The sequence below is a fragment of the Dendronephthya gigantea genome, unplaced genomic scaffold (assembly GCF_004324835.1).
Source record: "Dendronephthya gigantea isolate DGI-Jeju-01 unplaced genomic scaffold, DenGig_1.0 000103F, whole genome shotgun sequence".
Lineage (NCBI taxonomy): Eukaryota > Metazoa > Cnidaria > Anthozoa > Malacalcyonacea > Nephtheidae > Dendronephthya > Dendronephthya gigantea.
Genome location: NW_021163113.1, coordinates 783,161 through 801,353, shown reverse-complemented (window position 1 = coordinate 801,353; position 18,193 = coordinate 783,161). Strand labels below are relative to the sequence as shown.

The 18,193-nt window shown below is 36.3% G+C and overlaps 1 protein-coding gene across 1 annotated transcript; it reads right to left on the bottom strand.

Moving 5' to 3' along the window:
• Positions 1-586: 586 nt before the first annotated feature.
• On the bottom strand, positions 587-18,165 carry LOC114534602. Its single transcript, XM_028556064.1, has 26 exons — positions 18,089-18,165; positions 17,842-17,875; positions 16,611-16,731; positions 15,890-16,036; positions 15,458-15,518; positions 14,688-14,847; positions 14,201-14,339; positions 12,987-13,069; positions 12,259-12,393; positions 11,596-11,731; positions 11,296-11,369; positions 10,838-10,956; positions 10,764-10,773; positions 10,471-10,557; positions 10,211-10,286; positions 10,057-10,105; positions 9,801-9,903; positions 9,285-9,480; positions 7,798-7,990; positions 7,166-7,250; positions 6,778-6,843; positions 6,551-6,619; positions 6,319-6,375; positions 5,558-5,706; positions 5,345-5,424; positions 587-1,173 (listed from the first exon to the last, which is right to left on the bottom strand). Exons 2-26 carry the CDS (start codon positions 17,869-17,871, stop codon positions 797-799), a joined length of 2,802 nt encoding a protein of 933 aa, XP_028411865.1. The 5' UTR covers positions 17,872-17,875; positions 18,089-18,165; the 3' UTR covers positions 587-796.
• Positions 18,166-18,193: the final 28 nt, after the last annotated feature.

Below are 18,193 nucleotides of genomic sequence, written 5' to 3'. Positions count from 1 at the left end.
CCCTCAGGTCGAAACATCGAGAAGTGTTTCGTTTACTCAGGCAGTTGCTATACCACATTTGATGCTAAGTTGTTTGAAGACGCCGCCACGCTGCTCCCTGGTTATATCCCAACTTATCTACAATTCTTCTCATTAAGTCAAACATATTCTCTCATTAATCGTAGATTGCAGTGGTTGGTTTTCACTGTTTCACACTTCTTCGGATGTCATTCATATCGTAATTAACAAATGCTTCGAGCGCGGAGCGCAACTCGGACACCATGCAGTTATCTATGAAAACACTACGCGCGACCATAAAATTTCTTATCCAGCCGTGTTTTCTCAGCGAACGACTGGCGATTCCAGGATGCGATACGAGAACACGAGAATCACAAGAACAACTTTAGGTCACGTACAAGCATTTAAGAACCAAAGAACATCAATTTTTGGTGAATTATTGAAAAATTACCTAAAAAATTAATATTGATGGCACAGTTATGTGAAATATACTTTATTGCCGCATGAAAAAAAATAGCGAAATCTGTAAGTAAGTCTTTCAAAGGGACACCACTTCAAAGCACTCGTATTTATCAACAAGTTATCAATCTTTCTCTCATATAGCTAGGTTATAGATTTTGTACTTTCGCCACAAACATTCGCATCACATAAGCGGTTTCTTATCTTAAGAAATCATGATACTAAAAATATAACACCGATTTCATATAGAAGTCTTTATTAGAGTACCAATACTTGAAATTCAAAACAAATTTTCCTTACAACACTAGAGAGTTCTTCGTTCAGCTATCAACTCAAAGTCTTACGGTTTTCCGTGTTCAAACAGCGCATACTCGTTGACGAGGTCGCAGAACGCGATGTAGTTGAAATCGTGTTTTCCACCTATGAGGACATCGAACTTCTGATACAACACGGTGAATTCGCGACTGCTCACCATGCTCCCAAGATCCAGCTCGCTCAGCACGCGACGAAACTGACTACGCGAGACGGTGCCATTGTGTATGCGGTCATAGTCCTCAAACAACGGGAACATTTGAACGCGACGTTGGCGCACGCGGTCCGCGAGACGGTGCATGACCTTTTCGAACATCTCATTAGCATCTTGAACGAGCCTATTCAGATCAGATCCCTGCTCGGGACGATATTGTACCGGTTCAACCAAAGGATTCTTCTCGAGGTCTAAAATAGGTCATATCCAAGAGTTATTATGTTATCTCTTTGAAACTTTCTTTCAAGACAGGGTAGTCTTCTATTTAATAGGAGAGTTGACAAATCAACAATGGACTAAACACTATATACAGTACGTTATAACTGATAAATTTTTGGCGCAAAGTTTGCAAATGCGGAATGCTTGTTATTTTAAGTCAGATTCCGAATATAAACTGTTAGTTCGTATATCGGTTCCTACCACATATAGTATTCCACGCCATATAAATTACTGTAAAAGTTTCACAACATATCTTATTCTTATAGCATAACCTAAACAGTTTGTCCGGTTTTGACCGCATGCATGGTTATCACAAGCTAACAGCGCTAGCACGCGTGTAAAAATTATGCTTTCACTTTGATTAGACAACAAATTGTTTGGTTGCACAGCCTATGAATGCAATGGCGATTTCCAAGGAAGCCAAAAATAGGTAAGTCAGATAAGAAAACAATGGATGGCCGATAAAGTGGTATATATAAAGACGATACATAGTCTCATATATTCTTCCTATTTCTAAACGTGACCTAATGCATGTTATGGCTGGTTAGGCAACCAGCATTGAAATCAGATGGGAAAACAGTGTTTTACGCATTTTGTACGTATATAGACTTTTGTGATTGCGATCGTGGCCACCAATATCGAGATCAGATAAGAAAAAGATGTTGGTACTTGCATTTTATACCTATTTCCAAAGAAACCACGTGTATATGTATATTAGCGGTTTCCACGACAGCAGACATTAAAATCCGATAAAAAGACTGAATGGTTAACCGAATATTCTGACGGCGATTTCCACGACAACCGACGCATTAAATATATAGATTAAAAGCTTTTGATAGAAGAAGTAACGCGTTTGGTCTGTATCTATAATGAGACCGCAGTTATAGGCGATTTCCACGGCAACAAACAATAAAATCAGATAAAAAACAATAATGATTTTACTTGCAATTTTTCGCTCTTACATTTTAACTTGTTTTGCAATGTCTGCACATGTCCACATGCACGTGAAAATGTTGGGGACGTTTATTATAGACCTGAAGCCTAGTTATAGTTTAATCTGTATAATCTTAATAACATATAACAGAGTAAACATTCAATTATATAAAGTAATTTAAATGTAAGTGATCAGTGTGTAGTGTATTGCGTGGTGTTTTTTTAACCAAATCTTATGAATTGAATAACATATCAAAATATCTATTTAAAACAAATACCAGCGACAATTTTAGAAACATAGAATATACGTTCAGACAAGAATAAGTCCAGATTATTTTAATTTTACTGCAAAATCATCATTATCAGGAGTTGTATCGTTTCAACTTATAATTTGGGCTGCAAAATCACTTACAATTGATCATGTAATCTGGTACTTGGTCTCCCGTGGGGACCACTTCGCACTCGACGGTGAAAAACATGTTAATGATGACACAGAAAGATAATGAACTAATGACAATATCCCTGCTTTTAAGCGCTCAGTTGGAATTTCCTAAAGAGGGCTATAGCACTACACGAGCCAACATTTAACCATGTTTGGTAAAAAGTAGCTCAATGTACGGGAAGGTTCTTCCGTGGCGCCGCCGAGGTCCAACTTGCGCGTTTATTTAACTCGTGTGAATAAATTGCGCACGTGAAAACATCGCGTGACCGATGCACGCGATGTACAATTGGATATAAAGTGCGACTAAATAACACATCAGCAACCGAGTGGAAATACAACACTTTGTCTATTTGTAACAGGTCTGTTGCTAAGATACATTTCGAGAACCACCGAGTATTTTTCACGAAATACAAAACAACAGAGACACTGCAAACAGCGATAACAGTTTTTCTCTGTTTACATCGGGTATATGTAGGTCAGTGGACAGATTTAGATCGAGGACTGACACGTCAAAGACGACCCCAGAACAGAGAAAAAATGGCTTGGCACATCCCTATTTGGGCGCAACACCTCATTATATTTTCGCCATTCTAATGTCATCTTTACAAGATTCGTCATTCTCGTGCATTGTTTGCTTACGCCATCAGCCAATACTCGTAGTCGCGTCGAACGTTTGAGTACGAGTTTGTTTATCAATCTCGTATTCAAAAGCGAACCCAACGAGTCTACGAGTTTCGACAGATGGCGTAGAAAAAGTACCGAGTTTGGCGCGAAAATGACGAATCGTGCACTCGTAGTCACTGCTGAAGCTCCCTTCTGTCTACATTTATCACCACAATCGGTTATTGAGATACCCTACGTAGCAGTGTTTCCGCCTTGGATGTATATATAGGCTATCATTGAAGAGGATAATTTCAAAGACCTATGGAAATTGTGATAAATCTTCCCAAACTTTGACCAAAAAATAACCACGCAGTGGTTAGCCTGGGCATGATAAGTCTAATTCTCTCTTTCTATATATACGCTACAACTGCAAATCTCAAGTTTTTCTGTCTTTTGCTTGTACGTCTGCATTTTAAGACGAAGCGAGTGTTACTTCGTAGTGGGTTCCACAGAATTGAGTTGTGAAACTTCCGTAGTGAGTTCCACTAAACCCGATGTTTTGTACCACACAAAATTCACAGGATTGATAATATTCGAGAAGGGTTTACCACTGCAAGACGGAGATACCACCATACTTGCAGATAAAGTCCTTCATGGGGATACATCATGTAACCGCGATAACGCATTTCCGTTTCTCTCTCACTCTTTATATACTAAATCTCACTGAATATTTCCGTCGTCTTATTAGAGATATCGATGAGTTTACTTTACAAGGTCATAGCAAAGGAAGTCAGGGGGCAAGCATGAGATTATGTTGAACAACATAATATAAACAACTTTAAACAACTTCCATGTAGGCCCTCATTATAGCCTGGGGGTTTGTTTGCTGGTTATCAGAGGTACGGTTGTTATACATTCGGTAAATTTTTGGAACTTCAAATTTTAGAATTTTCAGTCATAGCTGTGGAGAAGATCTGTCATAAAGAAGAATAATATCTACTTTTCGTAAAAAAATTTTTTGAGAAGCAAGTGCATGAACTTCATTTCATGGCTAGAGTTGAAAAATAATTTTCTGCCATAGCTGTGATGAAGATCTGTCATAAAGAAGAGTGATATCTACTTTTCCTAAAAAAATTTTTGAGAAGCAAGTGCATGAACTTCATGGCTAGACTTGAAAAATAACTAGCAATATTACGAGCTTGCTTTCGTCGAATAAAGTGTTTGTTAACGTAGTTTAAGATGTTGTGGCCAACACCAAGGCAACCGTACAAAGGTAAACACAGCATGACGGCATGCACTGTCAAAGTCTTCACCTTTGAAATAAGCATCGAGATTTTCATGCCCTTTGAACTTACATTATATCAGCGACAGCAGCAATATGTTATCAGTGCTGTGTGGGTTGAAGATAACAGAATCCTTTAGAGTTCTTAATGGCATATCTCTCCTCACTGGTGATTAAGTGCATGAAGAGTGGAAATTTTCCATTTCAAGAAATTTTAGCTATTGAGAGGGCACAGTAAGCTCTGCACAAACGCAGATGATACTTTTCGGCACTAAACAAGAAAAGCGCGGATTGGAGCATCCGGATTCTTTGAGACTGACATAAATCACATTTACAAATTAGGTGAAGGTGAAATTACCCCAGGGAGATTAGTACCCTCGTTCGAAGCCGAATAGCATTGAAACAAACCTTATTATTAGCATGATTAAGCTACTGGATACTGATTAGTCGAGATGAGACAGTTATATCATTAATTGTTCAGCAGCATAATTAATGATTTTGCCAAAATAAACAAAATAGCGGAAAGCTTTTTTGATACAAACTGAAGCAAGAGGAAATAAAATTCAAAATATTGCGTATAAAAGTCTGGCGCGACGATTTTACCATGCTATAATTCTAAATAAATAATCATGCGATGCTGCTCGTACAAAACATGAACATGAAATGCATTCTTAAGTTTAACATGCTAATCTGCAGGAAATCTGCTCCGTTTTAAATAAATAAATAAATAAACAATATAACATAATAATACTAATATTATAATATTAAAATAATAATTATATCATTATTATAATATTATAACAATATAATAGCAAATAGATAACCCCTTGGAAAAAACAAACATTTCTAGAACGAATGATTATGGATCACTTAAAAAACTTACGTTTCAACGTAAATATAGACTCCACGTAATCCGAAAACTCCACGTAATCCACGTAATCTGGGTTTTGAGAAGATGTGTAACTGCAAGAAAGAAAAAATCGAAATTCAAGATTTGGGAATATACAAGAAGGTTTATACTATATATACTTTTTAGGCATCAAATATATTTAAATATCTAAAAAAAGAAGCCTGTAATAGCATTTCTTTTACTTACACATTAGTAAGAATCTCAACTTCCTTTTTAGTCAGCCCCAGCTGACAGAGATCCAAAGCTCGAGGAAAACATGTTTTCAGCATGCGACCACTTCGTAACTTGTCGTAGTCACGCATGAATTCCAACACGCGGATACGTTCTTTCACAACCTGCACACGCAAGAATATCATGTGACTTGTCGTATTTTTACGAAAAGAAAAAAACAGCGAGAAGGCTAAGCAACTTGAATCGATTTCATAGCTGTTGTTTAGAAGAATAGCTTTATTCAGTGGCGTAGCCAGCCTGACGATTTTGTCCCGCTATGTGAATTTTGAGTTATTATAATTTATTCATTTCTTTAAAAATTTATTGTTATCACAGTCAATGAACACCAAAATATATAGTATAGCGGGACAAATCGTCGACTTTATTATGAAACAAAAATGCTCCTAAATTAAATTAAATTAATGCTCCTAAGAATATCATGTGACTTGTTGTATTTTTACGAAAAGGAAAAAACAGCGAGAAGGCTAAGCAACTTGAATCGATTTCAAAGCTGTTGTTTAGATGAATAACTTTACGCAGTGGCGTAGCAAGCCTGACGATTTTGTCCCGCTATGTAAATTACGAAGTGATTATAATTATATTCATTTCTTTAGAAATTTATTGTTATCACAGTCAATGAACACCAAAATATTAGCATAGCTAGACAAATCGTCCAGCAGTCTACGCTACTGACTTTATTATGAAACAAAAATGCTCCTAAATTCTTCCCAGCTTACCTTGTTTTTTATCTTCTGTAGAATTCGGTCGATGTCTTCTGAACCGTGATCTGGCATCTGGTAAAAATTAAAGTATTGTATTTTTATATATAAACATCTCCATTTATTAGTTCAGTAGAAATGAACTGAATACATTTTCTTACGCCTGTGTGGGAAACACTATACATTACTATATATTAACGGCGAGGGTAAATTTATTAGAAGAGAGAGTCAAATTAGAAAGTTCACCTACGATTTTGCTATTGACGAGCTTGAGTTCTTCTAATCTTTGAGTATATCTGTTTGCTTCTTTCTCCGTTGGCTGCAAAATACATCATACGTGCATTCAGCTTACGCATATTTGCTGAAAACCACTTGATTCTTTGGTGCAGCTACTACTTCACTAAGCTCATGAATACTCGCCAGGTTGAAGAACAGGGCTGACAACAATATAAATACTGTAGAGTTGGTCGTGTTTACCTGCAGTTCTTCTAAAAATCTGATATAGTTAACACCAATATTGTCAGAAAACTTTTTCTCCATTGCCTACGAGAAAAGCAAAAAAATTCAGGCGCCATTGTGGAGTGAAAAAGATTACAAATCTTCCTCCAATTTTCAATATTCGGGCACGCGCTCTCATGCATGCATTCGGAACGAGAAAGTCGAGAATAAAAATCCACATCGTATACAAGTTTTGAATCAGAGGCCGCTGCACTTTTCGCCTCTTGATAGATGCAAACTAGTGTATAATTATGAATGATTCGTGTATAACTACTCTTACTTAAACACTCGCAACTTATTCACTCGATCACATCTATCAAAAGAAGAAAGCTCTCCTATACTTTATATAAATACAAACTACGCGTACCTCCATCTCCTGAACTGTGGCGTTCAACTCCAAATGCTGAAGACATTGACGAAACTGTGATTTTGTCACATGCCCATTATTATGTCTACAAGAAAGAAAAATCATATTTGGTTTCTAGAGTTTCTTTGAAACTTGGAACAAAAAATGAGATGCGAAGCAGTTTTTCTATAATGCAATTGTGAATTGTCCACTAGAAGGGCTTCCTTTTATGCGGTAAGAAGGGTCCGATCAGTCAGGCGGACCAGTCCATTTGTATTATGTTTTAGAGCGATTCCAGAAATCTGCATTCAAGCATAACGTTATTTACAAACACCTGGTACAGGAAATGCAGCTTCACTGCTATATTCTTAACGAAATACTCTATTTCAATCCAAAATATGACCAGTCGGACAATTTTGGCCGCTTAAAGGAAAGCGTTCTACGATTGTGTGGATTCCACGAAGGAATGGGAAAAATTTTAAGACGAGCGGTTTTCAATCTTGTCAGGTAAAGTAGTATGTATAATGGTTCTTAGACAGGGTAAAAAAGACGCGATGATTGGTGTTCTGTTTTTATCCACATATATTCATTTTGGATCGAAGAATTAGCGTGATCATGCAGTTTAGAAATAAATAAAGCCTAAAGATCCTCACTTGTCAAAGTCCTGAAAACATGGTTTGGCAAGAAGTCGTCGTTGTTTTGTTCTCTCTCGCAGTCGATGCATACATTGATCTAGCAATTCCGTCGCCCCAAGATCCTTCTTTGCCCCTGGTTTCTCCATCAAAAACGTCTCACTAGCAGGAACTGCAAATGTTGGGATCTTCTCCAAGCCTCGTCTGGTAAACACTGTAAATATATTTTAATACAGAAATACTAAATCATATCGCGACCCGAAAAACTACTTTTACATAGATATTGCAAACCACGAAACGTGTCGCAAACAGTCAAAAAATGAAATCCGGTTAAAAAAGATAAAGTGCCCTCAAAACCAGGTTGAAGATTGATCGAGCCAAAAGTATTTGTTATAATGATATGAATGATATTATACTAGAAATACATGCATGCAGCAACCCCTCGCTATTTCAAACCAAGTACACAATTTCCTGAGTTAGCCTGACCTAAACTTATATTATGAAATGACACAAAATTCAAATCAGTCTTAAAGTTTCCATCGTTCAATACAAAAATAATCACAAAGCTAGTGTAAACATTGCCCGTTCAATTTTGCTGCATTATACCATGCCAGCAATTAAGTAACGGTTTAAAATCGAAGTTTCAAACGATTAAAACAGTACAAAATCTTCACAGACAAAGAAAAAACTTCAAATGTCATTTTATTCTGTAATTGCAGTCAACGCCGGCGGCTAAAAGTTTCAGTATACTTTATAAATATAGTGTGTATTTTTTATACCAAAATTCAAATTACACTTTCAAAAACACTTTTTGAAGTTAAAGCAAAGGTGTAATAGCCCTTCACAGGTTTATGCGTTTGCAGAAAAAGCTGAAAATTTAACAAATGAACGGCATACAAAGCTGAAAAGTACACAAATACGGCTCATTCTTACCGCGAAACAAGTACGAGATAAACAAAGTAAACACGTACCCTTTGTCTTTGAAAACATTTATAAGCTTGCAGATTATGAATTATTCCTCTTACACTGCTTTGTTTTGACTGTATCTACGTTTATCTTTGCTAACTGTCATGCTTCATATATCTTGTTTCTTCTCGTTTTACTTTCTTTGCACAAAGTTTATGAAACGCTTTTACAAAAATATTTACGAAATGACAGTTAAATTGCTGACGTTCCCATTGAAATACAAACTTTCTGTCTTAGCCAATCAGAACGTTCGTTGATTACCAGTCTACACTCGTTCGCATTTCACGCATGCGCACAAGTACCATGACCATTGAACGTCCACGGTCCACGACATAGAATTTGAGCAACTTTGGATTCCGCTATGTTCTGTCACAATACCCGGGTGTAATAAATCTCCCAGCGGAATTAGTACCCTCGCACGGCGCTTCGCGCCGGCTCGGGGATTATTAAATGGGATTAACTATATAATCTTTTGCATAGGCCCTGCAAAAAAGACGGCTCACAAAACCCCCAAAGAGTAATCGCCCCAGAACTTTTCTCACCTTCTTCAATATCCTTCAAAAATTGAGTCCATATAACATTTCCAGCTCTCTTCGGATCAGAATAATGCAACGCCATGACCTCAAACTGGGCGTCGGTCAGTTGATGTTGACCAAGTGAGCTAAGGCCACGACGGAAATGACTTTTGCTAATAGAACCGCTGCGGAGCGGATCAAAGTCTTGAAAATACTCCTCCACCTGAGAAGAGCAAAAGGGAGTTTAATCTTGTTGTAAGATTGAATCCATTAATGCAAAGAGCGAACTACTTTGGATCCAATACTGGATCTAAAGTTAAACTCTCAGATTTTTTTAAACCTAAGATGGAATCATTGAAAGATGAAATGTTGGATTTATCAGAACGAATTGGTATACAGTATACAGTACGTCAACCAAATTGATATTGATGGCACTTCAGTTGAATAAACGTTAGATAGGGATTTAGTTAAACATGAGAGAAAAAATTCTGTAAAAGAGAAAATTTCTGTACACAAAATTGCATGAAATCAGTGTAAACGTACCCTTATTCTATTGGTCAATACGTGATGCCGAATACGACCAATGAGCTCGCCGAAATCGACTGTAGTCAAATCCAATGGTGGAGGCGGTGGAGCTTCCTCAGATCTAATATGCAAAAATGCCAAAATAATACCCGAAGATTGCTCATAAAAATAATTGTTTTTAACCAATCACATATGTACAAAGCGTAGATTTCAACCAATCACAACTACATACAACGTATCACATGGTCGTTTTTTAAATGTATGTCTAGCTTACCTGTTAAAATCATCGTCGGACACTAAGTGCTTGGAGGAAGCGACGTATTCTAAAATAAGGGGGGAAAATTTTACAGGCACACAAAATTAATGTTGAACTGATGCAACCCTTTGAAAGTTGTAACGTACTTAGATATGCTATTAAATATGCCTACCTGGATCAATAGCCTGGATAAAGGCTGGATAATTGACATCACCACCAACAGGATATTCAAATTTCTTGCAAATCAGCTAAAATTTTGAAGGGGGAAAGTGAATATGTTTGATCTTCTGAAAGAGTGACGAATGATGACAGATAGGAGGGTTTTTATCCCCACAACACTGCATGCATTCACCGAGCTTGAATACTTGTTTAAAGTAGCATAATTATTGGACATATTATAATCAGTTGAAAAAACTTAATTGGTTCACTTACAACGAGTTCATTTGCCTGTAGGTTTAAGCTTAAAACATGAAGCTTTTCAAATTGAGGCTTCGTAATGCCGCGAGTATACGCTTTACTCTATATCAAATAAAAAAGACCCAAAAATACATGGTTGTACGTTGAGAAGAACTATCCCACGGAGTAGTAGAATTGAGAAACTCTAAGGCCCATTTATACTTGCGATTTTTGCTGCGATTTGCCTCTTTTGATAGATGTGAACGAGTGAATAAGTTACTAATGTTCAAATAAGAGCTCTTATATTCAGAACATTCGTAACTAATTACTCGTTCACATCTATTGAAAGGAGAAATTAAATTGCAAGTGTAAACGAGCATGACAAAGCTTGATTATTACTTACTCTGTCAAAGTCTTTGAAGAAAGGATAGACCATAAGACTCTTCTTCTTACGTCGCTGGCTAGACGATCAAGAATCTCTTGGACTTGTCGTTCCTCGTGAGCGCTCAATGCGTTTGGGACCTATGTTAAGGTAATCAGGAGAGGTTGAATGGACATATGTAATTTTCAGATGAGATTGATGAAACGGTCATCAAACTATAGTGAAAACGTTTGAGAGACAAAATATAATAAAATATGTAGTATAGGATAATAATAGTATATAGTAATCGAGCCGTTAAAAGAACACGGGTATATGCAAACACCAAAAAATATTTTAAAAGAATTCCGAAGACCGCACGACATGTACCTATTCCAGGACAAGAATGTGTGTATTTCAATTCTGTCCATTTTCAGAACGACCGAAGTTGCAATATAAAATACAAAAAGCATTGAAAGTCGTATACAGTGGCATCATTTTACCTTCATAAGGGCTCCAACGGGAGGTCGAAGCATTTGAGTTGTCGGTTTCTTCTCAAGTTCAGGTTCTGTAAATGCTGCATGTGCACAAAAAGAAGGTATATTTGTTACGATTGTCCCGGGAATGTCACCGGTTTGGAGATCCGCATGCAAAATGCAGGAAATGAGAGACGGGGGGGGAACAAAACCTCCTAATGCATGCATGTTAACAAGGGATAGCCACCCCTGGATGCATGTACCTACTAAAATTGCATTATTTCCATATTGCTTTACTATTTCTTCATTATTTTCGCCACAACTCACCATTTTCCATCAAATGACAAAATTCTTTATACTGCACACGGCCGTCCTCGGTACGATAGAAATCTACCACTTGCTGTATTTCATCACGTGACAAGTTCGCGATGGTGCCGCAACACAAAGATAAACCACACACGAACTGTCGGTGAATAAAAATAGGAACATATTAATAGGTATGAACATTATATAGTATGAGAAATATATATAAAAAAATACATCATTTTACATAAAAATGTGAAGAATGTTAATTAAACGGAAAGGTAGATATTGAACTAGATCACATGAACTAGACCACTTAGGGCCCTGTTAGACGGTGCAGTTTTTTTTGCAACTTGCAATGCAATACTTTACTTTAAAGAAATGTAAATAAGTGAAGAGTCTTCAAAATGTAAGTGTAAGAAACGTCCATGAAGTGCAATAAACATAAAAGTTCGGTAGTTGCCAAATTTACATCTTTTAAAAGAAGAATTGGGCCTTTAGTAATAGAGAGATTTAGCACGAGGACTGGAACGTCAAAGACGACGTGGAAATGAAGAATAAATGGCGTGGCATGCCCATATATAGACGTATCACGTCATTTATTCGCCATTCGTCGTCTTTGACGTCGACATCCTCGTGCTAAATATCCTTATTATTAGCTACGTAGTCTAGTTCATGCATGCATACCTGGTTTTCAGTGATGACACCACTCCTGAGTTTATCGTGATCTCTGAAAAATTCGGTCGTTCTTACTCCATTTTTATACACGGCAATACGAATCTTCTCAAATATAGCACCAAGATCTGAACCTCTGCTTGCCTCCTGTAACAAAAAGGTACAATTATACAGGGTGTCCCAAAAAAACCCGAAAACTATTGAAATCACCCATAACAATGCAATTGTTAGAGTTTGAATGCCTAAGCACTCTGTTGGGACCCACAGGTGTATAAATGTTTACCATACTCATTTTTACGCATGCATACATGATGCAGTAAAATTTGCTTATTCGCAAAAATGATATTTATTAATCAACAATATTTACAATTTACAAATATGGATAACATTATTTAGATGTGCATCTCAAGGACCATGACCTTCGACATGTCCCCTTTCTCTAGCAACACAAAGCATTTAGCATTTTATAAGTTGCATTAAATCCCCACGGGCTGAAATTCGTGAACACGGCATTCAAATTTTAACAATGAGTGATTTCAATAGTTTTCGGTTTTTTTGGGACACCCTGTAGAATACCAAACTAATAGCTCATTATGTGAAATATCTGTTACAGGATCAAAGTTATCCTATATTTTTATTATCGCCGGATTTGAAAGCCTGTCAGCACGCTAATCGCTTTGACCGCTATCCAAAATTAGACGAAAATGCGAGGGGTATGTTTTTGGTGAACATGTCCCTACTTGGAAATGATGTGCCAAGGCAACAGTGTCAAGAGTCTTTTGGTCGCCAGGCCCAAGATAAACTTTTTCATCTCCTGCGATGTCTATATAAAGATGCAGCTAGATTTAGTGTTAAGAAATGATCAAGGAATCAGGTTTATAATTTTTTTTAGGATATGGATAAAGATTTTAAAGCTAGAATAAAATACTTCGTAAAAAAGCGCTTTAGGCAATCTAATTGGACAAGCGTCTTGGTTCATGGATTTTGATTGGACGAACGAATAACCAGTAAAAAATCGTCTTTTGGCATTTTGGCGGTAACTTGTTTACACGTGTTTCAAAATGGCGTCCGTTATTTCAGGATTCAAAAGATTAATTATTCCGAGCTATTTTACTGCATTTGCAGATTTAATACACGATGAATCTTTAGAAAAAATATCTTTGAATCTCCATGGCACAAAATCACGAGGAAAGAGACAGTAAGGGATTACGTTTTAATGCATAAAATATTTGTTGCTTGCTGACTGCTGTATTTTATTTGGGGTGTTAAAAGCGTTTCGTTGCAAAAGTGCATTTATAATTTTATAAACAGTTCATTCATATAAATAGGCATTTTAATAATGCATATAAAAGGAAAATATAAGTACGTCTAGGAAAGGTAACAGATATAAATAAGTTTGAACGTGTTTTATACACATTTACTGGTCATATTTTTGGCGATTCTTATTGCATCGCTATTCGCTATCGACTTTATAGTCTTTGATATTTATATTTTATCCATATTGCCATCTGTGCTTACGAATATAACAACACCTTATGTGCAGGTCTGCCTAGAGATGGGTGTGCAACTTCCTGTTTGCACCTGGTTCAGCTCTCCAGGGGCCCTCAAAATTGTATAATCATTGTACAATCATAGAATTAGCTATTGTTTAATCAACCATTAAGTTTTTTTTTATTTTTATAGTTCTACCAATGGAATACACTATCGTATTGATCCTAATGCAAACACACTTAAAATTACACCCTCTTACAAAGAAATACATTGCAAAAGTCAAATTTTGGAAAATGTGTTATCACATTAAAGTAGAACTAAATTACATGAACAAAATTACTATGCTATTTTTGTTTTAAGTTTAATTTTTTTTGGTTGAGGATTATGAGGCACCCAACAAGATTTTTTCTCTGGGCCTGTAATATCCCCAGGCATACAGCCATACTTGTGTGCCAAAACCTACCTTGTTGTCTTTGTACAACGTCCTCATGAAACTGTAAATAATTACACAATCCTGCTTTGTCAGGATGTCTGTGCTTTCTAGCAACAAGCCTCATCTCTGCCTCAACAACATCTGGTGGGCCAGGAAAACTTCGGTAAAACTAAAACATCCAAAAATTCTTGTTAAAAATAAGTTTTAAGCCACAGTATTAGTTTTTCAAAGCTGGGTTAATGTCTGCATGGTTTAAATTATTCTAAATGGAAAACAGCAAAAAGCTAACTTTCTCATGTGCTTATAGCTACACCAGTATTTATTTGTAATTTTTTCTGTACTTTTATCTTTACAGAAAATATTTATGGCAAAATGTACTTGGTATAAACTTTATGAACAAGCAATTGCAAATATTGAGGTAAATTAAGATTAGCACCCAAGATTAAGCAAACTATTTTTTTAAACAACATGCAGCCTCTCTGCAGTTTAAAAAATGAAAGAGGGCAAGAAAACATACCTGGCTCTCAGTGACCAGACCATTGTTGTGCTTGTCAAAATCAGCATAGGATGATTTGACAATGATGCCATGATATTTATAAAAAGCTGCACATCTTGATAGGATGTGGTCATATTTTGATAGTGAGGCTGGACTGAGAGGTCTTCTGTTCATTGGATCACTGGATTTTTTAAAAAACACATTAAATCTAGTTAGACTACCTCCTTCTGGTCTCATTTAAATCATATGGGGCTGTCTATGTGCATTCAGCCAGATCTTGTAAAAAGAGTATCAGAACTGGTCACACAGATAACGTCATTGACCACTTGCATAATGACGGACCAACTTTTAGTTTAGGCAACAAAAAGAAAAAATCCAAAAAATGCATACTAAACTTAGTAAAATTGCCAAGTTTGGCTGCAAATTATTGTAAAGTACTAAAGATATAGCCAAGTAAAGTTGGCAAATTTTGTATACTTTTGTATTGTTGCTGTAAGAGTGTAACTAAATTTAGTTAAACACTTTTGCCCATAATACAAAAGTATACAAAAATTACCTACTTTGCTTGGCTATATTTTTGGTACTGCTTGACATTTTGCAGCCAAACTTGGAAATTATACTAATTAAGGATATGTTCTTTTTAGCTTTAGTGATTTATTTTCTTCTTGCTACCTAGATCATAAGTTGGCCTATTAGGCAAGTGGCCATTATATGTATCAAAATATTCTTTTCATTTGAGCATTTGATCATTTCTTTCACATCTCATTGCAATATGGGCAATATAAACCAACCTTGCTGCAGAACCAACTCTCTGTGTGTCAGGTGCTTTGTCCATAATATTTGCATCAAATGCTGGAAATATGCAAGAAAATTGGACTGTTGGGAGACTTGTGCGTGCATACACAGGTTGTTGCCTAATTGACTACAATAAGGGTTACAATCAGGGGCCAGTTGTTCGAAAGGCGTTTAGCTTAAACGGTGGATAAGTTCAAAATGGAAAACAGGATTATCGATTTTTTGAACAACCGAGTTGAAATATTTTGATGTAAAAAGTTTAATTCTCAATGGAAGTACAAATTAAACGCATAAGATGCAAGTTCAGTCATTCACAAGATCCATCCTATTTTTAAACTTTGGCTTATCCACCGTTTAAGCTAAATGCCTTTCGAACAACCTGCCCCAGAACCTCTTATTGTATGTTACATGTATCGTAGTCAACTTACTTGCATCAATGGCAGCACAGAAATCCCGATAGCAAACCATTCCTTGCTGTTGTGGATTACTGCCATATTTAGACAACAAAACATTGGTCTCCAGTGGACTCAATTGCACAGAAAATAACTGATCAAGGCATCTCTCAAATTGAGCTTCTATATGGGTGAAATAAGAGAAGCTTTATATTAACAAGGCAACAAAAATTGCACATAAACTGACAACATCAGGGCAAGTGTTGAACACCCCCCAGTGTGGGAAGTTTGTATCATGCAACTGAGATATGGGATGTACAATTTTGATGTCTTCTATATGTTTACTAGTATTTTTTTGCAATCTTGGTTGCACAGTTTGCATGCGTTCCAGTTACACGCGTAAAAATCATCATGTTGATACGAGTTGTTAAAAAAAGGAGTGAACAATGTTGTGCTGCACCCTGTGAACAGTATTGTTAACAATGTTGTTGAAGCTTGTTGAATCATCAATCTTGTTGCAACTTGTTACAACAACATTGCATCAACATTGATGATTCAACAAGCTTCAACAACATTATTAACAATACTGTTCCCAGGGTGCAGCACAACATTGTTCACTCCTGATGCGACAACCTGATCAATTTTTGGCCGTGTAGGAACACCCCCACTCTCAAATTGAATTATACATTAGAAGTATTATTACCATGTAATAATAGATGTACGTATTGTATTGTTACATTTTTATATTGAAGCTTACTTGAAATATATCCTGTCCTTAATCTATCAAAATCTTTAAAAAATTCAGTACATCGAACTTTCTTCGCATTAACTGCATTTCGTATTTTATCTTCAACCTTCTTGATGCTCACAGATGCTTGCTGTTGAATACAAACCAAATGGTTACCAAGTGCTGGTAGTATTAACAAAGTATTGACTATATATGATTCTTTTGACTATAATGCACTGTTTATTGCTTCTTGGTCCCAGATATTTATGGTACCAGTAAAAGTAATTAAACCATCATGCATGTAAGCATGCTTGATTGACCACAGGTGGGCATACTTCATCTTATGACACTATAATGGATCTTGAAACTTGATCCATAATTCATAAACTCTGATCACCTCCTAAATACTAGAAACCATGTACACACTACAGCAGAGCTAAACCTTAACACAATGATTGTGGTGTGTTGTGATACTGTATATAAATTGAGGAATCTGTTTAATGCCCAACTGATATCTTTTGAAAGGTATATTGTTTTCCCAATATGTAAATATGAATATTATTAATATTCTTTTGAATCCTAGGGAGGTTTGGCTCTGGATCTAAGGTTTGCTGATTGACAAAACACCAGCCACTGATGTGTGGTCTCAATCCTTTTCTGACTGAACTTTTTGGCATGAAGAGTAGGATTCCTAAATGCATTTTGCAGGTTATACAGTCGTTGCATTGTTGGTTTCAACAAATTTTGCCAATTTGAGAACTATGATTTGATGATAAAATTAAACACTGTACAGAAGATAAGTGTGGCTGGAACTGGATATAAGGATTTGGGCATGTACCAGTCAATGCAAATTAATTCATCAGTCAGGGGCACAAGACAAATATACAATGCCCTAAATGGGGAATGGCACCTTTAGCCCGGGTGAGTGGCTGGAGCTCATAGCACAAAATCATTTCTAGATGGTACTGACCCCATTACTACCAGCACAGTAATAAACCAGGTACAATGAATTGCTATCTCAAAGGGTGGTGCACTAGAGTTGCAGCCACATACTAGAATTTACTCATGGATTTTTGGGTTAGTTTAGAATTATGAGTCTTTAGAAGTGCACAATTTCTATTGCACGATCCCTAGTATTCTGATTTCTGACTTTAATAATATAATCACAACATGGTTCGATCTTAATAATAAACACAAGCTAGCTGTGTCTGACTGGTACTGTGTCTAGCGCTGTAATAATTTTTATCAAGTTTAAACTTACATCTGCGTGCACTCTTTCCTCGGTAACCATATTTCTATAAAATACAATAGAGTTACTATAAAATCGTCTGCCAATATTAAATTTAAACCTATATTTTTTCATAAAATTTCAACGAACCCCTGTGAAGAAGCAATGTTTAAATATGAAAATGTTTATAAACTCGTGAATTAAATAATATTTTTAAATAAAAACACATACGATGAAGCATGCTGAGGACGATTTATGGGAATAATAAGTTAAAACAAACCTAAAAGTCGATTTCTCCAACTAAACGTGCCGTAACATCACCATTTGATTTGTTTTTCTCGTGGACATCGACAAATTGATTACTTTTGTTTCCATGACAACGACT

What these genes read in the sequence shown, in the direction of transcription:
- LOC114534602 (XM_028556064.1), bottom strand. Translation starts at nt 17,871, where the DNA reads ATGGTTACCGAGGAAAGAGTGCACGCAGAT. An exon ending in CTGTGCTGCCATTGATGCAA is followed by an intron (nt 15,519 to 15,889) that starts GTAAGTTGACTA and finishes GCATATTTCCAG; the next exon opens with CATTTGATGCAAATATTATG. An exon ending in GTCTGGTCACTGAGAGCCAG is followed by an intron (nt 14,340 to 14,687) that starts GTATGTTTTCTT and finishes TGGATGTTTTAG; the next exon opens with TTTTACCGAAGTTTTCCTGG.